Consider the following 23,181-nt stretch of genomic DNA (forward strand, 5'->3'; position numbering starts at 1 on the left):
CGAAGTGGTACCTATTTATCTACTTGCAATTTCTTGCTTTCGAACTGCTAGGTTGGCAGGAGCTGGAACTAGAGATGGGAGCTCACTCCATCATGCAACACCTGGGTCTTGAACTGCTGAACTACTGACCTTCCACAGCCTGCAGTTCAGCATCTTAACCACTTGAGCCACCGCAGTTAAGCACCCTTAAACCCCGGGTTTGGTGTAATGCCTACACTGAATGGTCGAATCTGCATTTGCATTTTTAAATTAGTTTTGTGCTTCTGTGACGCTGTCTTTCTCTATGCTTGTTTGAATGTTGTTTGGAGAAGATTCATTTAAAGCAGTGCAGAGGCGCAATTACAATGGAGCCACCACGAGAGGGCGATAAACAGATACAGACACGCAAGAGTATACTCGCACAGTTGAAGTGTGAAAAAGAAAGCAAATGTAGACAGTTTTTTTGAAGATGGGGTCAGAAGGCTGAGACACTGGTGGGAAAGACAAATGCAGATTCGACCAGTGTCTCTGTTTGAAGGAAAGCAGCCCCTAGGAAAGCTAATTTTCTACCCTTTTTTTTTTTAAGGAAGGTAATGCGATTACTCAAAATTTCTGGTAATTCTTGCATTTAGTTTTCCTTTAATATCTTGTTTTTCATCATCACAGGTTAGGTGGCTTTTCACCAGATCCTTCCCTAAAACCTCCCACTGACAGTGTCAGAGCTTTGTTTGTATGAAACTGCTAGTGATGAGAATTAGAATATAGTTGGATGTTCTCATCTTTGCTGCATGAGACCCTGAAAACTATGACTGCATCTGGAAGCTGTTTAAAAATATTAAGCATGTACTCTACTGCTCATAAAAAATTAGCTCCCATCTGACTTTCTGCAAAGGGGGGAGTGAGCAATTTGAATCCACAACCACCTCTCCTCGCATGTTCCCATGTAGCAGCTTTGCTCTTCCCATTAGGATCTACTGTCAGTACTCCACTTATCCAAGGCAGGTTTGGCTGAAGCCTTTATGTGGCTACCTCATGCCTCTGGAATGGCCACCTAAAAGAGGGGGGGGTCTCCTATCCCCTGGGATTCCAGCAAGGCTGCAAGGCAGAGCTGTTCCAGACAGCTTTGGGGTAGGGTTGCCAAGTCGTTGCAGTTGCCGCAGTGGGGGACTCCCGGGCATCGACTGTAGCGCGCGCGCGCACGTCACCCGGAAGTGACGTTAAGACGCCGGGCACACTGGGGGCGGGGCCACGACCATCGGAGGGAAAACCATAGTGTTTTCCCTCCGATGGTCATGGCCCCGCCCCCAGCGTGCTCGGCGTCCTAACGTCACTTCCTGGTGACGCGCACATCGGGGTGGGGTTCCCCCCGGGGCCTGATCCGCCGGTGGTGGGGAACGGGCCTCTGGGGTGGGGGTTTCCCCGCCCCCCGGGGGGACTTGGCAGCCCTACTTTGGGGGCAGGTGACTTTAGACTGCCTTTAATGTTTATTTCTCTACCATTTTTTATCTGTGTTTTATAACATTGTTTCTACACTGTTTTCTCCCACTCAGGTGGTGTCCTGGCCACCAGGTGGGAGGGCGGTCCAAGTAAACACAGGGTCTGACAGGAGGGGTTTTCCAGTCACAGCCCAGGGTCAGGTTATGTGTTCCAAAAGCCGAGTCAAAAGCAGTCCAAGGGTCAGGTAGCAAAAGTAGATACAAAGCAGGTCAGGCTGCTGGTGTCTGCAAGACTGCAGACAATTTGATCCCATGTAGAGGGAGTCTCTGTGCAGGTGCTGCTGATTCCCACCTTAGGTTCTTCACTGGGCAAGCTGAGTCAGCTCCTGTGCTCATGAGGACTGGGGCCCAGGCCCTGTGAGGACTCTTCACTCTCTTCCAGAATTTCCTTGGCTGAGGGCTGGCATGGCCCTTCGACCATGGTGGGCCCAACTGCAGGCAGGTCTACGCTGCTGCCTCTAGACAGACAGACAGGGGGCCCTGCTGGCTTAGGATGCGGCACCAGCGCTGGTTCAGGGTCCCTTCAGGAAGACCCCAGGAGCCTGGCCTCATGGGAAGGATCTGCCAAGGCAGGGTTGGGAGGCAGGTTGTCATCATCTTCTCCTTCTCCTTCTCCTCCTCTCCTCATGATAAGAAGGGGCGCCCCATGACAGGTGGGCATATGAATAAACTCACAAATATATTTCTAGGAGACAAGTTGCAACCACAAAGCCATGCTTCTGTGCCAGGGACCCTCAGCAAGGAGGCTCATGAGACCTGATCCGACAGTCTCGTAGACAAGCTCCTAATGATAGTCATCTGACTAACCTGTTCAGCCAAGTTTTCTGGGCCTTCTCCAGAAAGCGTCCCAGTGGCATTAGCGGCTTGCTCCTAGTTAGCTCTGCTCTACTACACAACCTTTTTTTGTTTTTTTTGTTTTTAAAAAAGTGGAGCCAATTCTTTAACCCACTATCAACACAACCCATGATTGTCACTGACCATTCAGATGGCTCTGCAGGTCAGATTATGTGTAAAAGTCATGTTGCTATAGCAACTGCAGCAACTTCTGGAAATTAAGTGAGAAGGAAGAGAAGGAAACACCCACCCACCTCCTCTAGAATCCGGTGACGTGTGTAAAATGACGGAGAGTCACTAGGTGGGATGGGGTAATTATGCTAATTTTTAAAATCCCACTGCTACGGGATTAAGAGCAATGCGCTCTGCTTGCGTCCAAATGACGTTTCCCCCCTCTTTTTTTGTGTTCAGGACTCTGCAGACTGGGGGGGACGGGACGGGAAATGTGATTCAATGCTAGAGGTATATAAGCATGCAAAATTGAAACGAGAATGTCCGTGTCTTATGGAGCTTGATAACAGAGGAGATGGTAATAAAAGCCAGTTTCTCCTGACAGGCAGTGGTAGCAATTTCCTCTCTTGTTAACTGCTTATTGTCATTGAAAAAATCCCATGAGCCCCTTCCAAAAGAACAATTATTAGTCTTGTACCATTCTGAAGTACTATGAGTAAGCAGAGAAGGTGAGCACTGGTTAGCTCAAGAAAGGAGTCAGGGTTAGGGGTGAGGTAGCAGATTATCACCTCCCTCTTCCACCAAGGGCTCAAGGCAATATCCATGGGGGGGGGGGCTCTCCCAATTTATCCTCCCTTCAGACCTGTGAGATAAATGGGGTGTACATAAAATGCACATCAGGTTTACATCACAAGTTTTACTCTCTTGACTCCCCCTTTCCCTGAAAAAAACCTGAAAGCAAAATTGTATTTTATGTGCAGATAATGCAAATAAGCATCCAAGCTCTGAATTCTGTACCTTGTAAAACTGTTTTCACAGAAGGACAAATCACTTTTTGGACTGTCAGCTTTGCGGCAAGTGATTGTAAAACCATCTTCTAGGACAGAAAGTAAGGGATGGGCCGTCTCCTCGTTCAGAGTAAAGTAGGTGCCTGTTAACAGAATGGGATACTTAACTGGTGTTGGTTGATGAACCCCTGAAAACAAAGTCATTCTTGTACAATGACTCACTTCTCACTCACTCACACTCTCTCTCACACACTCTCACACACAAACACAACTGCAGAGATATGGGAACGGCATCTCCTGCAGCTCTGACACACGTATGAATCATGGAACCATGTGGTCAATATGTGGGTTTTGTTGGCAGAGTAATTAACGCAGCAACAGGTGCACAGCCTGATTAAAGAGTAAATAATGGTTTATTTAGGAACTAATATACTTGATAGGAAAGAGGAGAGACAGAGATAGGTTCCTAACTATATCTCTAGCTGAGAGCAAGGGGAAGACTGAGTGAAGCACTTCCAAGAAGAAGGGGGAAATTGCCCTAAGAGTAGCAATCTGGAGACAGACAAAGGATGACAGTTAACAGTGTGACCGTGCTGTCCTCACTATCCTGTCTGTCTTCTTGCTGCCCCCTTCAGGGTCTCCGTCTCTTCTTTGTACACCAGACATTGCCTTTGGTGTCCTGTTCTAGCCCTCCCTTCCAGCAGCTGGGTAGAAAGGATCATGGTTCTGCATGTGGTTCTGCCGTGACTGGAGATCAGAGTAGAAGAAAGCTATTCAAAGTAGGATATAGTGTATCTGTGAATGCCTGCATGTGTGTTGTTCTCTATAGATTCACTGGCTCTGTGCTTTGGTTCATTTCTTGACAGAAGACCTGCTGGTTTGCAGAGGTTTTCAGTACTTGGCCATGGATTCAGAGAGTATCCTACAGCATGGCTTTCTTTCTTGAGAGAGCAGTTATGCAATAGGTTTTGAGTGATTGGCTATAAAATCAGTGATTATCTTCTGAGGCACAGACTCTCGGCCTCAGTGTTTCCAATCTGCTTGAGTTACAGTACTCTTTCAGTTCTTCCCTTATGCTTATGGCACTGTCTAGACCAGGAGTGCCAAACATGTGGCCCGGGGGCCGGATCAGGCCCCACGGAGGGCTTCCATCAGGCCCGCTGTGGAACTGGCCATCTCCCGCTTCCAGTTCTGCTGCTGCTGTCGCATTATAGCTTGCTTTGCCAGACTCTCTTAATCACTCAGCCATTTCATGTTTTAACCTGGGTCCTAGACTCAGAACTCTGAGCATGAGATTTCTGTGGTGAATCTCAGTAAATCAAAAGTAGGTTTGCAGCTTACAGAGCTAATGTTTTAAGCATGTTTTTATTTTAAGTAAAAAAAAAACACCTTTGTGTTTGTGTCCTTGTCATGATCTGTGTAGGACTGGGAGACAAGGCCTAGACACCTAGGCCCAGGAGACCTGTGTGGGAGTGGAAAGCAGACACAGCCTACAATCCCCACAATGCTTAGCGATGGTTGTAACCAATCGGTGTCCAGAGATTGTGTGATGAGATTGTGACTTAGCCTTTGTGGGCATTCTTTCCTCTCACAGAGTTAAAACTGAGGGGACTGGTCTGAGAGAAAGACAGAGTGAGTACAAGTACAGGCCTGGTATAAAAGGCTGTGGGCCTTGAATAGTAGCCGCGTTAGAGTTGTTTATTTTGCGTTTAGACACTGTTATATATTTTAAGCACCTTGTCTTGTTTTCCTTGCCCCATTACTGTATTAATAAACCATTTGTTTAATGTTCTCTGCCTGGTCATCATGCCTATATTTCTCGGCTTAAAAGGGGCATATTGGTTGGGCTTGGGAGGGTAATCTGGGCCTTCCCAAGAGACCCTAAGTCCAGAGTGGTGGCAGAGGAAGGTGGCAACACACGAGGGATCATGAGTCCTTTATAAAGTTACATTTTATGACACACATGGCCCGGCCCAACAAGGTCTCATTTATGTCTGATCCAGCCCTCATAACAAATGAGTTCGACACCCCTGGTCTAGACTGTGGCAGCTTTATCTGTACAGTCCTGTTACTAAGTATGGGTGTACTGCTTGGTAGGACCTGTAAGCCTAGACAATAGCTGTGCACATTACAGGAATAGGACATTTTCCGTTAGTTCTCTGCTTCAACCCTAGGCATGTAGGCTCTGCTCTTTTGCCCTAATGGCTCTGACACTGGACACACAAATTGTGCCCTTTGACTCCCTCTACCCACCTCTGAATGGGCAGGTCCTTTGTCCAGTCTGGCAACCCTAACCATACCTCTGTGCCCGTTGTCCTGCGATGGCCTTGAAATTAGCCTGTGTGTAGTTCTTCCTCACCATGGCTGCCGTAATCTCCAGGTCCTGCTTTCTGTTGGCTGTGCCTCAGGAAGGGTCTTGGGGGGGGCAACCCCCTTGGACCTCCCTCTCTCTGAGAGCCAGTTTGGTGTAGTGGTTAAGTGCGTGGACTTTAAACTGGGAGAACCAGGCTTGATTTCCCACTCCTCCACTCGAAGCTGGTGGATGACCTTGGGCAAGCTGTAGTTCTGATAAGAGCTGTCCTTGAAAACGAGCAGTTTCTGTCAAGAGCTCTCTCAGCCCCACCTACCTCACAGGGTGTCTGTTGTGTGGAGAGGAGGGGAGGGGAAGCAGTTTGTAAGCTGCTCTGAGACTCCAGGTGAAGGTTGGGGAATAAATCCAATCTCCTCCTCCTCCTCCTCCTTCTGTCAGGCTAGCAATCTCATGGCCCTTCCTCCTCGGCATTTCCTGGGCTGGCATAATAGGGGCTTGTCGGGGGATAGGCTGACCCTGGACCAGTGTCCCCTCTAAGATGAGTTAGTGTGAGCTAGCTCACGGTTTTTTAGCCTCTGGCTCACACATTTTTGTCTCAGCTCAGGAAGGAGGGCTCCAGAGCAAACTCATTTATGCAGCAGCCAAATCGCTGGCTCACAACTTTAACACCAGTGGCTCACAAAGTAGAATATTTCCCCCAAGACTCCACAGCTTAGAGGGAGCATTGCCCTGGACTCCCCCAATACCATCTCTTCAGGGGCGAGCCCACGGTGATTGACAGGAATCTGGGCCACTGGCCTTCCCCTCTCCTGCCCGCCCGCCCAGGCCCCCAGGAGGCTCATAATGTTGGATCAGGCCAATGGCCCATCCCGTCCAACACTCTGTGTCACACAGTGGCCAGAAATACCAGGTGCCATCAGGAGGTCCACCAGTGGGGCCAAGACATTAGAAGCCCTCCCACTGTTGACCCTCCCCCAAGCACCAAGATGACAGAGCATCACTTGCCCCAGAGCCCCTATCTATACCTTGTGGCTAATAGCCACTGATGGACCTCTGCTCCATATGCTTATCTAATTCCCTTTTGAAGCCGTCCATGCTTGTAGCCGCCACCACTTCCTGTGGCAGTGAATTCCATGTGTTAATCACTCCAGCCGCAACCAGCCTCCTCCTCCTCTTCCAGCCTGTTCCCTGGTGCAGCCTGCTGCCTGAACCCCACCCCCTTTTCATCGGAGGCCTGTGCTGGGCCTGCCAGGCTCTGAGGCTGCTGGTGGTGCATTTCCCTGCACGGCCTCTCCCTTTCCCCTTTCTCCACAGCCTCTGGTTGGGCTGCCTGCCTCAGCCGTGCCTGAGCAAGGCTGCCCCCCTGCGGGAGTCTCTTCTGGAGCTGCCAGCCCTGGGCAGCCGGCTGAGTTGGGGAGCAGGAAGTGTTGAGGAAGGAGTGCCACCTTGACTAGCCACTGCAGGAGGGCTTGTGGCTCTCCTGCCCCTGTGCCTCCTGAAACACTCTGGCTGCAGCCTGCCCAGCTTGGGTTTCCCCCCTGTCAAGGCGGCTCTCCTGTTCTATTTGAAATGCAGGCCATATAATCAACAGGAAGTTTGCCTCCCTGCCCGTGCTGTGCCAACAGAGATGTGAGCTGTTATTGCTGGAAGCAAACCCATGCCGTAGAGAGGGCCCCTCGCAGCGTCAGGTGCCTTGTTTGAATGTAAGCCAGCAGCGATGTAGCACCATCGATCATGTCAGTGATGTGATTATGGATGCGTAGGTGCGGAAATGACAGCTGTTCATTGCTACCCACAGATCTGAAAATGACTGGCTCATTTCTCAAAGGATTACCCAGACAACCTGAACATAGCACTGTTTTGCGGGGGGACACTTTGGAGAGATTTACCAGAAACACAGGGCTACGGCAGAAAATGGAGGGGCTATTCCCAGGGGCACTCAAGGAAGCGATGGTCTGCCCTCTCCTGAAAAAAACATCACTGAATCCGGCCAAATTGGCCAACTATCGGCCAGTTTCCAATTTGCCCTATTTGGGCAAAGTACTGGAGAGAGCGGTGGCGATTCAGCTGCAGGGCTTTATGAATGACATTCCATGTTGGACCCGTTCCAGTCTGGCTTCCGGATGGGTTGCGGGATGGAGACGGCACTGGTCACTCTCACAGATGACCTCCGGAGGCATCTGGATCGAGGCAGTATGGTGGTACCGGTGTTGTTGGATCTGTCGGTGGCGTTTGACACCATCGACCACCAGTTACTGATTCACCACCTCGCCGACGCTGGAATCCAAGGGCTCGCCTTGCAATGGCTTGCCTCTTTTCTCCAGGGTCGGGGACAGAGGGTGGCGCTAGGGGAGCAGACGTCCCAGAGGCACCCACTGGTGTGTGGGGTGCCGCAAGGGGTGGTACTGTCCCCGATGTTGTTCAACATCTACATGCACCCCCTCGCCCAGATTGCCCGGAGGCATGGCTTGGGGTGTCGCCAGTACGCTGCGTCAAGTCTCAAATTTGTTAGGTGATCAGCCGCTACCTCCTGGGCTCAGGTGTCACTTGCAATACGGGGTTTGTAAGAATGGCCTACCTTACAGCACTGCTGGAGGATCCCTGGGGATTCATGCTGAGTGTTTTGAAAATGAGTGATGTAAATGTGAAGTATGATTACCAGTGCTAACAATGGAGACGGGCTCGCTTCTTTCACTGGGACCTCCCATATTCATGGCTTTCACAGCCAGCAGGTACTTTGTCCTTGGGTCCAGCTGAATTAGAGTTTCACAGTTTGGGATCCCAATGATGGACCTGGAGAGAAATGGAAAGAACTCTGAGAGAGAATAAGGAAAGAATGGCAGGCCTTGTGGGAACCTCGAAAACACAGAAGACATTTCAACCCTGCCTTAAATGTTTAGAAGATTTATGCATGAGAAACGAGCCTTTGCATGTAATTGGACTAAATCCCTTGAAGCAGAACAGGCCGTAGGAAAGAGACGGTCAGCCTACAGTTCTAATTACCCTGTGCTCTGGCAGGGCCTGGGTAACAAAGGGCACATCAGTCTTACAAATATCAGCAACTAATTTGGTGTCGTGGCAAAGAGTGGCATACAATAATCTGGAGGAACAGGTTTGATTCCCCGCTCTTTCACATGAAGCCAGCTGGGTGACCTTGGGTCAGTCGCAGTTCTCTCAAGAGCAGTTCTCTCAGAGCTCTCTCAGCCCCACCTACCTCACAGGGGGAGAGGAAGTTGGGGAGAGGAAGGGAAGGAGATTGTAAGCCGCTCTGAGATGGAGTGAAGGTTGGGGTATAAATCTAACTCTTCTTATTATTTTTATTAACAATTATTATTATATTAGCACTACTAATATACATGGCATTCTACAGAATACAAGAAGGCAGATCCCTGCCCCAAAGATCTCACAGATTTCCAGAGCAGCTAACTACAGGGCTTGGGCAGGGGGCAAGTTCAGCATTCCCCTTCTGCACAGGCCTTTTACAATTAAAGTAAGGCTGCATGTCTTAGTTTATATGTGAACAGAACAGATGCGTGAACGACAGAGGTCATTTCGGGGGGGAACGCGGGGGAACGCAGTTCCCCTGGGTGAGGTGCAGGGGGGCGGAGGCACATGACAAAGCCCCGCCCCCTGCTTCCGGCCGCCCCGCTTCCAGCCCTCATTCAGCCAGGAGGAGGCAGGAGAAGAGGGAGGGTAAGTTGCTTCTTCCCCGCCTCTCCCCACCCCTGCCTGCCTGGGGCCAGGGAGGGCCTTGGTGGGGCTTCCTCGCACTCCCGCTGGCCTTGCAGGTCCACCGCTGGGCCCCTGATGTCAGGGGGTGTGGCATATGCTAATGAGCTATGCTAATGAGTTCCCCTAGCTCTTTTTCTACGAAATGACCCCTGGTGAAAGATGTCCCCATCATGTCTAGTCAGACCCTGAGGAACCGTGGTTTCCCTTCAGGCTCCTTCAGTCATTTGGGTGCTCTGAAAAATATGAGGGCCTTGGGCTTATGAAATGTTATGCAACTCACTCCGTAGTCATGTCCCCATCTCCTCCATCTGTCAGCTTGGACAATTCAACAGAGTAAGAGTCAACAGGATTCGTGTTACCAGATTCCCAGCTTACCAGCGCAGCACGTTCACAGCTTTGTATCTCCTTCCTTTTGATAACTGGTGGCAAAGGAGCTAAAATGTAGAACAGAGAGGTCCTTGCTTCAGTACGAGATGTACTCTATGCAGCAGCGTACATTTTTATTACTGAAGTTTTAAAATTTATTCTGTTAATTTCCAAATCTGAAAACAGACTATGAAGAATCCAGGTTGCCCCCATTTTTGCTGCATGGATCTTGTTTAAATGAAGTGCTTAATTCCTGATTCCATGAAGCTGAATATTTTCTAGATGATCTTCAGCTGAGTTTTTGCGGTACTTTATAAAAGGTAACAGGTGCGTCTTGGAGTATTTAACAAAAGAATGCAGCGGGATCAGCATTTGAGGACTGGACTGCTGCCTGGGACAGAAATGTCCAGAGTGTATTTTGTGGAAGGTGAGGGTGTGACTTCTTAAGAATTATCACCTAATTTCTGTGATTTGGTCTTACTCTTTTATTTGTTTACTTTACTTGCACCCTGCCTTTCTCCCCAGTGGCTACCCAGAGTGGGATACATTGTCCTCCTCCTCTCCATTTTATCCTCACAAAAACCCTGTGAGGGAGGTTAGACTGAGAGTATGTGAGTGGCCCAAGGTCACCCAGCGAACATCCAATTGAGTGGAGAATTCGGACCTGGGTCTACCATGTCCTAGTCTGGCACTCTGACCACTACCCCACACTTTTGCTCTCTCATTATATTTCTTTAAACACAACTAATTTTAAAGCACGGGTGACTATATTTTCACATTCTTCTCTATTCTTGAGATACTGGGTAGGCAGGCCCGGAATGTATTCAGCTATACCATCTGACTGTCCTAACATTATTGAGAGGTAGAAAAGTCTCTATCCTCTTTCTGTAAATTATGCATGATTCTGTACATCTCTATCATGTCATCCCTCAATCAGCTTTTCCCCCCCTAGATTGAAGTTTAAAAACTCCAGATGTGTTAGTTTTGCCTCCTAGGGCAGGTGCAGCAACCCCATGTTCATTTTGGTAGCTCTTTTATTCACTCTTCCTGCTGTTTGGTGTCCTTGAAGCACACTTGAAAACACACACAGCTAAGTCTCTCCCCTTGTAATAACTGCAAATGTTGATCTCTCTATTTGAATGTTCTATTTTTTGGTAAATTTTGCATAGTTAACACTTTTTAAAAAGGTTAGGCTTAAAACCAACCACAGAATGCGTTTACCTGTTAGATAGACAGCTCTTTCACACGCTAATCCAGCTCCAGCACTGTTGAGTGCTCTCACCCAAATTTCATACTGTGTATTAGGCACTAGGTTAGTAACTGTGGCATAGGTTTCTTTCACATTTAGCATAAACTCTGAAATGGGGAAATGTAAGAGTTAGGTCATTATTTTAAATTGGTGTTGAATTTTCAAAAGTACATACATAAACAGGAACAGTTTTTGTGCCAAAGATGCTGTTCTATAGTTCAATTACCAGGGCAGGGAGGGGGAGAGACTGTTTAAAAGGCCTGAGGTTGGATATATATCCGTTTGGGAAGGGTAGGGTATAATTATGTAACTAATAAAATAAATAACATTGTTCTTCTTAACTCTTGTTATTCCTTTAAAATGAGCTTTGAGAACAATGTTATAGGCAGAGTGGTAATTTGAACCTGGGTCTCCCAAACTAATCTGAAACTCTAAACACTACACCACACTGGCTATTGTGAGATGGCTGCTGTTGAACAGCAGCAAGCAGCTGGGCTTGGGTAAGTCACAAAAACCAGGTGGTGACAAGTCACTTGGTGGTTGCTACTAGGCCTGGCCCCAATCAATCCTTCTTCAAAGGCCAAAGCCGCCCCCTACCTTTTAGTGACAGACACCAAGACTTGGATGCTGGCAATGCTGTAGTGGTTGCCTAGCACTTTCTTAAAGCTACAGACACCGCTTCTTTTGTTTTGGGGCTTTCCGATTCCCTAGTGGTTTTTTGTTTGTTTGTTTTTAGGGTTCAGATTTTCTGCAAATTTGGGGAGTTTTTCAGGCTTGTCGAAAGATCTGTATTGTTTGTTCATAGCGCCAGTTTCCAGATTTAAGTATCCACAGATTTGGGGGTGGTAAAAATCAGATACACTGATGGCATGGTGGTCCAACTCCTCATACAATGATTGAAATAAAACAATCCTTTATTTATGTCTCTCTACTGCCTAACTTCATCTTGCAGCATACCTAGGGATTATGCTGTTTTTGCTTTTCTTTTTTTTTGTAGTTTAAATTTTTATTGTTTTAGATAAAAGAGTATACATATCCACAGTCCATCAGCTTATTTACAGATCAGAGTCGTACATATCCAGTTATTAAACTTAACCATTGGTAATATAACGGCCAGTATTACTAATATGTAGCATATCTTTTTCTAGTTACATTTCTGTCTGGAGTTCTATCCATTTATATATCTTATCCCATCTCTTTTTGTGTACCTTCTCATCTTTGTTTTGTAACTTTAAACTTAGATCATCCATTCTGGCTAGCTCCAACACTTTATTTACCAAATCTACTTTAGTAGGTAAGCTTTCAGATTTCCAGTTTTGAGCTATTAACAGTCTGGCTGCTGTTATAATATAGCTGATTATATATGCATCCTGTTGTTTGTAACCTTTTGGAATCATGTTTAACAGGTATATTTCTGGTGCTACGTTAATTCCTAAACTCTCTTGAAGGACTTTCCTGACCATTCTCCAGAATCTTTGAGGTTTATTACACTCCCACCACATATGGTAAAACGTTCCTTTGCAACTTTTACATTTCCAGCATTTATCGGAATACCCCCTATAGCATTTGGCCAGTTTAACAGGTGCCCAGTGCCATCTATGGAACATCTTATATACGTTTTCTTTATACGCGACCACTTTCATATACTTAACAGTTTTCCACATAGCTGCCCACTGTTCTTCCTCAATTTCCCCTATATCTTTCACCCAGGTGTTCATTACATTTTTAACTTCTTCATCCTTCATGAATTCCCTTATATGTAAGTTATACAGTTTCTGGATCAATTTATCGTTTGAGGACAGCCATATTTTATCTAATTCATTGTTTTGATCCTCAAATCCTCTTATAGTGTCTTTCTTAAATCTATCTCTTAATGTTATTTGCTCCCACCATGATAGATTATTTTCCTTTCTCAATTTTTCTTCTGTTTTTAATTCATTTTTTTTATTTAATAATGTTTGATAGCTTTCCTTTAAATTCATTGTTATCGCTGAGGGAATAATAAATGCTTCCAATGGAGCGACCCATCTTGGGGTTTTCTTATACCATATTTCTTTAATTTTTACCCATACTTTATTTGTTTTTGCTTTTCTAATGTGGACTGTTCATGGTGTGTCTGATTAGGAACTCAGTTCAGTGGCTGCAACAAACTCAAATCAGTGCAATTTCCAAATTCACCCCAAAACAGATGTTGCTCTTAGCCATCAGGCATAGTCCTTTCCTCACACATAACCACTGAAAGTCACCAGGATTCTGTCTGCTTACCATCTTGCTCATCTTTTGATATATCATTGCTTACTCGTCGGTAGAACAGCTGGTAGCTTTCGATAATGTCTTCTGAGAAAAAGCTCCAGCATACTCTCACGGACGTACCAGTAGCTGAGTTGGGGTCTTGGGAATTCATGACTGGTGCACAAGGAGGTGAAACAGCTGGAATAACAAGAATGAAACCTGTCGAAAGACTTCACGTGATGAATGCAAAAGGGTCAGGAAATGTGCATTACTTAACACCAAGGCCATAGGATCCTAACAAGGGTTTAGTTGGGCAGCATGTTTAGGCCCCCATGGCATTTCCTCCCAATAAAAATGTAAACTGGATTGCTAATTCCTGGCAATTTGGGACAGAGCCTAGGAGGGTGGAGATCTGATGTCCATAGTCTGGTGGACCGGTGCAGGGGTCTTTTGGGGCTGGAGCGCACAGGAGCGGCAAATGGTGGTGGCGGCAAGCCCCAGCTTCTCGGTGCCGAAAGCGCTGCGGCCCCGCCGCCGGGTCCCCTGGGCCTGTGCAGAAGTGCGGCAGCTTGGGGGAGGCCCGGAGAGCCCCGCTGCTGGGTCCCCCGGGCCCATACAGAAGCGCTGCAGCTCGAGGGAGGTCCGGAGAGCCCCGCTGCCGGGTCCCCCCGGGCCCGCGCAGAAGGGCTGCAGCTGGGGGACGCCTGGAGAGCGCCACCGCCAGGTCCCCCGGGCCCGTGCAGAAGTGCTGCGGCTTGGGGGAGGCCTGGAGAGCCCCGCCTCTGCCTTCCCCGGCCCCCACCGAAGCGGTAAAACTTTCCCTTCTCTTCCTTCCTGCCTTCCTCTTTTCCTCCTTTCCTTCTCTCATTCTGTCCTTTCCTTTTCTCCTTTTCCTTTCCCTCCTTCTTCCCTTCTCTCTTTCTTTCTTTCCCGCCTTCTTCTCTTCTCTTTTTCCTCCTTTTCCTCTTTCCTTCTTTCTTTTCCTCCTTTCCTTCACTTTCCTTTTCTTTCTTTCCCTCTTTCCTTCTTTCTTTTTATCCCCTCTTTCCTTCCTTCTTTTCTTCTCTTTCCTTCCCTCTTTCCTTCTTCTGTGGCCCAACTCTTTGCTCCCCCCCCCCCGCAGGCCAGCTGGGGAAGGGAAGGGGAGGCTTTTGAAGATGCCTCCCCCCTTTTGCTTCCCCTTCTGACATCACTTCCGGTGAGGTCAGGGGGCGTGGCATATGCTAATAGCCTAGTTGCTCATTAGCATACTAATATGCTAATGAGCTCCTGCAGCTCTTTTTCTATGAAAAGACCCCTGACCAGTTACAATCCCGGAAGGACTCCAGGTCCTACCAGGAAAAATGGGAATCCTATAAACAATAGTTGCAGCAGATTTCCATGGTAAGATGACTGTGACTTTGCTATTTAATAAAAACGTGTACATGAAAATACCTGCAAGTGATGTGCTGGCTCACTTTTCAGTCTTGCCCTTTCCTTATTTTTCAATGAGGCAGTCCTCCCCTTTTTTCTTTTAAAGCTGGACTCATGTGTTGCCCTGTCTTTACAATGGAGGACGGCTTCCCATTTCTTCCCTTTCCATGGGCTTTAATGGGCTTCCATTAGCCTTATTATTTTGAGTGTGAAGCCCGGGGCAAACAAGATGAATACCTGGCACTGCAATCACGGAATCCATTAATTCTCCAACATCAGAGAAATCTATAACTCGATCTTCAAAGTCTGCTGGTGTTGAGAGTTTTACATCCACATCCTTTTTCAAGAAATCATCTAATCTGTAAGTGCAAAGGGGGGGGGGCTTATTTGATGTCAACTCTATTTTCTCTGAGAACTTGGCCATAGGTTTCTTTTAATCAAATGAAATAACATACCACCTTTCCACCTTTTTCCTTATATCAGCAAGAGATAGCCCAAGCCATTTGCTCATTGTGGGAGGAAAAATCCGAATGGTTACTTAAAAAATCATTTAAAGCATTGATAATGTACTGTGCTTTAATAATATCCCCAAAACTGCTGCCTAAGATAGGATGTCTGTTTGTAGGGCTGACTCCGATGCCAGACAATTCTACCCTTAACAGGTACTGTCACCACATAAGTAAATATGAGAGGTGGACATGGGACAGCCAGCATATTAAATGCTTCCAGTGTACCAGTCTTATTCTGCACAAGCGGCGGGAAATTACCTGCGAATGGTAGCTATTGCAGTCTGTAAGAAAAAATAGAGAAAGAAAAATGTTAGTGATAGGAACATGTTGCAAATGTGTGTAGGCAAAGAGGGCAGCTACAGTCCCAATGGATGCTGTGCAAAATATCCTGCCCCTGTGGTGGAATGACCTGCTGAAGAAGAGGAGGCAAGTGCAGAGCAGTGAATCAGAAGGGGTGTCCATCGGATGTCACTGAATGACCCAAGCATGCAGCAACATGGTAAAAGACTGAGTGGATGGAGGCAAGGCCAGAGAGCAGTGACTCATGCAGAGACACATTGGATGAGTCAGTTGAGCTTTTAGGAGCTTTTTTGGTTGTTGCTTCCCACAGCAAACTGTATTTAGCAGTATTTCAGTGACATTTTAACCCAGCTCTTCTAAGGAGCCTGGGATGGCATGCGTAGGGTTTCTTCCTCTGAAAATCCTGTGAGGTCTGTTCAAATATAGTGACTGCCCTAAGGTGGTCTTGAAGGGAATTTTATGTCTCAGCTGAGCAGGGCTGTGAAGTGTGCTGTGAATGGACGCACACACTTTGAGGGAAGACTGCTAAAGAAGATTCCATGGAGAAAGGGCATTTGAAAGCCAAGCCCCCTTGCCAAATGAAACCAAAGGAAAAGAGAAGAAAGCAATTGCACAAACCAGCAAATAATGGCACAGTGGAAAACTCAAAGTGAAATGCAATTTCCTTCCTTCCCGTCTTCCTCAAAAAAGTCACTCTCGTTGTGCTCTGAAAATGCCCCCCCCCCAAAAAAAAATACATGGCAAAGCAAAATTAGGGTGATCGCTCACAGGAATTGGAAATCCTTGTTATGGTCTCAGCAGAAAACCCTTGTCTTAAGAAAGACATTTATTGAAATGTGTTGAGCTGCTAGATTCATTAGTCACCATGCAGGAGCTTCCATAATCTGGGTGGCTGATGAGGCTTCTGTTTGGCTGCTCCGTCTGAATCCTCTGGCAAAATGAGCCTTTAGAGCAGGGGGAAATAAATATCTTTCAAAGTAACAACACGCCCCTGCCTGCTGAATACAAAAACGGCAGATGGAGAAGCAGGTGAATGCTGATGAATACTTTTAATCCTTTTGAACAGAGTGGTTTGAAGAACAAATGATTCCTGTATCTCAAATCAGGATTACAAAGCATCCATCAATTATTCCCACCCAAGGAGAAGAAGATGTGTCTCATTTGTTACCATCCAAACTTGTAGTGTTCTGCAAAGCACCTGCCTGCCACCCTAGTATGATCATGCACTATCAAGTGATGCTCCATGAGTGTCTGTGGTCATTTTATCTTTTCAACAACACTGTGTGGCTGAACTTAAAGGACCAGATGCCCTGGGCTTCATTTTTATTATTTATGTATTTACTTATGGAAACATTAATGGGCTAGGGAAATAATTTCTTCCTTGACCATTTCCAGCACACCTGGTTCCTTACCTTTAATGCACTCAGTTTATTTTCACCTTGGCCTAGATCCTCAATGGCTTCCATCAGTTCTTTACAGGTGTCCAGGTTTTCTCCACAGTTGACCAATTGCTTGTACAAGGCCTCCAGCTTCTCCTTCTTCTCTTCCCCCAAAGCCTGCATGCTTTCTTCGTATCTTTGTTCAAGGGTCTGCATCACATCGTTGTAATGCCTCTCAAAGTTCTGCTCCTGCTTTGCAAAATTCTCCTGGAAAGCATTTTTGGGTTTGGGTTGAGCTTGCTTAGAATTTGAGCCCAAAGCCCCAGACAATCAGTGGAAAGCCCTTACATGTTGTGTCTATACTACAAACCTATGGGTTGAATCCCAACAGTTTCTACTAATGGAAGGGGGCAATCATCCTCCTGCTACAGATGTCCAGTTTACCTCCTACTGTTCTTGGGGGGTCTCCTGTCCCCTCAAGATCAGTGGGCTGCAGTGGGCGTGGAGGAGTCAGAGGAGTTCTGTTCCACTAATGCTTACTGGAAGTGCTTACTGTTACTGGAAATGATCACTGGGATCCAGATTTATATTTTAACACCCCTTCCAGGTTATCCTCACAACAACCTTGTGAGGTACATTAGACTGAGAGTGAGTGAATGTCCAAAAGCCACTCAGTGAGTTTCAGGAGTGATTTGGATCTAGGTCTCCCCCGTCCAGCACTCTAACCACTACACCACACTGACCCTACACAGTTACACAGACTGGCCTTCTATACCACATAACCGACTCTCTCCTGAATCTGTGTTTCGTGTGGTATTTTCTATCTGGGAACAGGCATGACTCATTCCCCCCAGTACAGCACAGCGGCAATGGGGCTTCCATGCAACAGGTTTCCTCCACTTTCCCCGGCCCTGGTCCCCAGCAGCCCCCATGTCCTCCCCTCACCCACATTCCTTGGGCTTTTCCATGGTTTTTTTTTTTACATCAGCAATTGAATATTGGTACAACAGAATAATATGCGTAACAGTTGTCTTGAGTTTGCAGCTCATTTCCCATTATATCTCCATAATGAAAGGTGCTAGAGACTTATCTTTAAAATATGAAAGCTGGGACTTCAGAGATCCTGTTATACATATCGTTATAACATTACCTTGATAGAATGGTATTGTCTGTTTTTAAAAAGCTCCCTGTTGGGAGGAAAGGAAAGTGACTGCTGTGGAAGAAATGGCTATCGAGTATGGGACTAGGAAAATCCAAACTTTTCCACCCACACAGAAGCCATCCAGGTGTTGCTGCAATTTCCCCCAAAACTTTGGAGAAAAGCAGGCCCAAAATTAAATCCCTGGATATCACCTTAGATTCTTTACTCCTTACTTCCTAGTCTGAGGCTTTTTCAATTATAAGAATCAATCTACTTTGTTCTGAGCTACACTCACTGTATAATGCTGCTAATCAGGGGTCATTTCCTGCAGGAGCGCACAGGAACGGAGCTCCGGCAGTAAAAAGCCCAGGGGGTGGGCACATGCAAAAAACCCCACCCCCTGCTCCCAGCAGCCCTCAGTCAGAGCAAGAAGCAGCCAGGTAAGTTGCAGAGCTCCCCCCAGCCCCCCGGTCCAAAACAGTCCAGTGGCACCTTTAAGACCAAGTTTTACTCAGGTACAAGCTCTCCCTCCTCTGCAAGGACAGATCTGCACGTTTCCCCCTCCAAAATAGCTAGCAATCCAAAACAGTCCAGTGGAGCCTGAGCGGTGGGTGTTGCCTTCTGACACACTTCCGGTGATGTCAGGGGCTGTGGCATATGCAAATTAGTTATGACGATGAGTTATGCTAGTGAGTTCCTGCACCTCTTTTTCTACGAAATGACCCCTGCTGTTAATAAAACCTGTTCACCACTGTATTTTGGAATATCTCCTAAAGTCGGCCAACTGCCTCTTACCTGTACCAACTTCACACCCCCAAACTCCGTAGAGCCCTCTCTTTCGCAAGATTCAATGTCCTTATTATCTGGCCGCTTTCAGGGTGTGCCCTTTTCTGACAGATGTTGTCCATGCACAAATGATAATATTGAAACGATTTCCCATGTCTTGTTGCAGTGCCCCTTCTACCATGCACTACGACTGAAATTTCTAAATTTTATTTTGGCTCAATTAGAAGAATATCCTGATTGCTTAAAGATCTTTATTCTTCTTGATAATCCAAACCTTGATATAACAGAAACTGTTGCTAAATTTCTTTTTGGTGCCATTTCTATTCACCCTTTATTTAATGGATGGGTATACTTACTTGGTAATTCCTTGTTTCTGTATTTTGCAAGTATTATTCTATGCTGTGGTTGTTGTTGTTGTTGGATTTTTTGTATATGGGTTTGCAAGGGTTACATGCCAATAAAGGCAACTGGACTGGGAAAGCAGGGCATTAGGGTTGCCAGGTCCCCTCATCCTGGAACATTGGGGCAATTCTCTGGGTTTTGGGCAAAAACTCTATGGTAGAATTAGTTGGGTGTTCCTCCCTTTTGGGGGGGTAATTCCCCCCACTGGCCAGCTGATTGGTGGTGGAGAGGTGGGGCCTGGCAGCAGGGGACCCCGCCCCACCGGGGAGGGGTCTGGCATCTCTACCTGGGGAAAATAACCTGTCTGGAAATATGTGTCTTACTGGTCTGATTAGTTTTAATTTGGATTGTTTTGGATATTGTGATTTTTAATATTGTCATTGTAGGCAGCTTTGCAGCCCTTTTTCAATAGAAAGGCAGGATAAAATAATTAACATAAACAGTTCTTCCAACTGAAAACATTGAACACCACTGTAGAGAGTGCCCTGGGTTCAAATGATGTTTTATTGATTATTGCTGTTTTACAGAAACCTTTGGGAGAAATTCTCTGGGAATCTCCTGGAGAATTAACATCCTGTTTTAGACCACTGGACACTGTTGTAGAATGCCAGGTGGTTTCAATTATTTTTAATTAACAAGGGAGTATTTGAGTTTCGACAGGATGTTCTTGCGTCAACCTTTTTAATTAGGAGCTATTGCAGGTATCCGGCCCATTAATTTGGCCAACTTTTAAAACCCATCAAGAGTCCAAGATTTATTATGGAATCTTTTTGCTACGGTGGAAATTAGCCAAATAAAGGTGAAAAGTTTATAGCAGCTTTTGCTTTGTGTAGCAACTCTGAATGAGAGAAGCCCAGATCGTTTTTATATTCTAACATATTGAACCATTAGATGCTTTGAGCAATGTCTATATATGTTTTGCCTATTGGTTTGTTGGAATAACAGAAAGCTTTGCTTAATGTATTGGTGTGTGTTTTTTGAACTTTATGTTATGCTTAAAGCTGAATATTTACCAAGATTATGGTATAAGAAATTTGTAAAAAGCAAAAGCTCCAATAATTTTAAGTTCTGCTATAGAAAAAAGTTTATTTAGCTTAAGACAAAGACTGTTTGCCTGAAGAGAAAAGTAGTTATGTTTTAAGGAACTGTTTAAAGCCAAGTGAAGGAACTAACAAGAAAGAGTTGGAAAATGACCAAGAGCTGGGCCAGGTGTGTGTGGACCCCAGCCAACATGAAAGTACGTAAATCATGGACAGGTCAATTAAAGAAGCTAAGTTAAAAGGAGATGTTCCAGAAGGTTTGGGAAAAACAAAGTAATCAGTCATATACACCTCATTATTCTGTGCTGTTAAGTTTTAAGGAGTATCAAGTGGCTAGCAGGCAGATGATGTCACAGAGACCAATCATGCACATCTGCCAAAATCCAATTAACAAGTACAGAATTTGTATTGTAAAAGAGGACCCTCTGTTGACTGAAATAAATTATAAATTAAAAACGTTAGACAAAAAGAAACGTAATAAAATTATTAAAAATATTCCGATAGGCAAAAATGAAAACTAATAGATGGGTTCAGTGCACCTACAAGAGCTTTATGCCACAGGTTATTTAAAACACTAAAAGAATTCATGTAAAGAGTTTAATTGTGAAAACAATGGTGTAATGCTGTATTTTTCTGGAATTCAATGTATCCATTTAATAGAGATAGATCACAAAATGCCAGCAAAGGTGTTTTTGTAACATGTATGCCTATATAAATGTAAAGAAAAACAACTTTGTAACTGAACTGACAGTCTAATACTGAGAATGAACTGTCTAAAAGTTCATTAAAAGGTAAAAGGAGTCTGGGAGAAAAGCCAAAAAGGAGTAAATAAAACTGTAAATCAAAAATAATGAGTGCCGCATCTGCATTGTGGGGGTTGAAGTGCAGCCAAGTAATATCCTGTGTGCCAAATGAATGATTGATGACCGGCCAGACAAATAAATCTGAACTGAGCATGTCTAAGTGATGTCAGTGATGATGTAAAGTGAGGAGGAGTAAGAAGAGTATATAAGTCTGCTTCTGTATTTGCTCATTGAACACCCACGCCGAATTTAAGCTGTGAGGTGTTCCTTTATTCGAATAAATACTTTTGTAACCCTTTACTGCCTGGATGATTGTTTTCACTGTGTGGTTTATTGGCTAACCACACAAGTCAAAGAACCTTAGCGCTCTTAGCGCATTGGCAACACCACCTTCGTTACCAACCAGGTACAAATCCAGTTGAATACCACTATCCTGAAGGAAAAAGAGGCAGTGTCTATAAGACAGGATTAAAGTGGTTTAACAGTCTGTTCCCTTTCCCCAGGGAACTTTGAGACTTGTAGTTCTTTGAGCAATCTTGCCATCCACACTACACTTCAGTTCCCAGGAATCTAGGGTTGCCAACCTCCAGGTGGAACCTGGCGTCTTCCCATATTACAGCTGATGTCCAGACTACAGAGATCATCTTCCCTGGAGAAAATGGTTGCTTTGGAAGGTGGACTCTGTGGCATTATAGCCCGCTGAGTCTTTGATCCTCCCCAAACTCCACCCTCCCCAGACTCTACACCCCAATCTCACCCCAACTCAGAGCTGCCAAACCTACAGGAATCTTTGCAGGAAATCATGGTAGGTAAATTCATATATGGATAGGATGCACACTCGGTTGGTTAGTTGCATCTTACCTCTACAGTGATAAAAATCTCCTCCAAGTGGCTGGAAAAATTTTCTAGGTGAGCAATCTGATCTTCCAGTTTACATATATATTTTTGAAGCTCATCCTATCAAAAACATAAGCTTTAGCATGCTGGGTTACAGTTGAAATAGTGATCCTCCCTCCTCCCATCTCAGGTTGACTTCCATTGTCCTCACCTTTGCAATTTCAACTACGTTGAGAAGAGGAATGACCTCGTGTTCATCGTGATGGCTCCCCTGGTCATCTAGTGCTCGGATTGGAACACAGCAAGTAATACAGTATGAATCCTTGTCTTTCTCTTGGCTGTTTAGCTTGAAGGGCTGCTCGTCCACAGCAACCTTTCTACCATTGCTTCCGCTTTCGTTGTCTGGGTGTTGGACTTGAGAATTCTTGCCAGGAATCGGCTTCTCCTCTGTGCTCTGAATGTGCTCTATATGCGTGGTCTTTGTTGTCAGGTGGCTATTCTTTGCCAACTCTGCAGTTGAACCTGTTGCTGTACTCTCAGAACTAGCGGCAAGCTCCACTTCTGTGTCCTTATTCTTGTCAGGCCTTGCTGGTTCTTCCGCATCCTTCTGTGAGCTGTTCTGATCTGCTCCGCCTAGCTTAGCTGACACCTGCCTCTTTTCCTGCAAAGCCAGATCTCGTCTTCTGAAGGGTTCTTCTAAAAACATTGCTAAATCCTCACTAGAGTCATAAAGTTCCAAGTGATAAAATCTTGGGCTTTCTTGCTCACTCTGTTTGGATTGTGGGTCCATTGCAGAATCAAGGATATCAGAGATTAACTCAACATGCAAGGAAAAAGTCTGGGGTTTAAGAGCAGTAGAGGCCTAATATTTCCCAAGGTCTCCAGGACAAGTAAAAGAGGAGCAGTTTAGCCACAATGACCTACAGGCACAAATGAAATATAGACAGAAGAGTAGCCACGTTAAGTTTGTCACAAGCAATAAAAGCTGCATTTCAGATGTGACAATAATGTGGTTTGTTTAAACTGTATTTTGTGCAACGAACTCCAATTAGTCTGCTGGTTGCATAAATCTTCTTGCCCCTATTTCACATCCCAGAAGGGACTTTCACACTATGGACCACAAAAATCCAAAGCGTCCTATCCTCAAAAGTGACAAAGGGGTCCAATGCCTACTCTGAACTCTTTTAGCACATCTAGGTTCATAACCTGGCTGTGTTTCCTTTCAGTCATGGACAGATGTGGCCATTTGGAATGTTGGGCACACTTTGAGTGCCATTGACTTCTGAAGACAATATACTTGTGAGCAGGGCTATTTTTGGGCAGGAACGCACAGGAACAGAGTTCCGGCTGGCTTCAGAGTTGGCAACGCCCACTATAGCCAAAACCTCTGTGTGCGTGGCTACAGAGGGAAGG

General features: G+C 45.7%; 1 protein-coding gene across 3 annotated transcripts in view; it reads right to left on the minus strand.

The window, feature by feature from the left end:
- FSD2 (fibronectin type III and SPRY domain containing 2) overlaps window positions 1-22,684 on the minus strand; it is a 34,880-nt gene extending 12,196 nt beyond the window's left edge. For all 3 annotated transcript variants that reach the window (XM_015420723.1, XM_015420726.1, XM_015420724.1), the window contains exons 1-10: window positions 21,980-22,684; window positions 21,793-21,888; window positions 16,793-17,026; window positions 15,339-15,361; window positions 14,809-14,930; window positions 13,192-13,356; window positions 10,899-11,033; window positions 9,592-9,745; window positions 8,239-8,372; window positions 3,279-3,411 (exon numbers count right to left, since the gene is read on the minus strand). In XM_015420723.1, the coding sequence (XP_015276209.1) occupies window positions 3,279-3,411; window positions 8,239-8,372; window positions 9,592-9,745; window positions 10,899-11,033; window positions 13,192-13,356; window positions 14,809-14,930; window positions 15,339-15,361; window positions 16,793-17,026; window positions 21,793-21,888; window positions 21,980-22,558 (1,775 nt within the window). In that variant the 5' untranslated portion in view covers window positions 22,559-22,684. The remainder of the gene's footprint in view (window positions 1-3,278; window positions 3,412-8,238; window positions 8,373-9,591; window positions 9,746-10,898; window positions 11,034-13,191; window positions 13,357-14,808; window positions 14,931-15,338; window positions 15,362-16,792; window positions 17,027-21,792; window positions 21,889-21,979) is intronic.
- Window positions 22,685-23,181: the final 497 nt, after the last annotated feature.

The sequence above is a fragment of the Gekko japonicus genome, unplaced genomic scaffold (genome assembly GCF_001447785.1).
Source record: "Gekko japonicus isolate JY-2015 unplaced genomic scaffold, Gekko_japonicus_V1.1 scaffold1431, whole genome shotgun sequence".
Taxonomy (NCBI): domain Eukaryota; kingdom Metazoa; phylum Chordata; class Lepidosauria; order Squamata; family Gekkonidae; genus Gekko; species Gekko japonicus.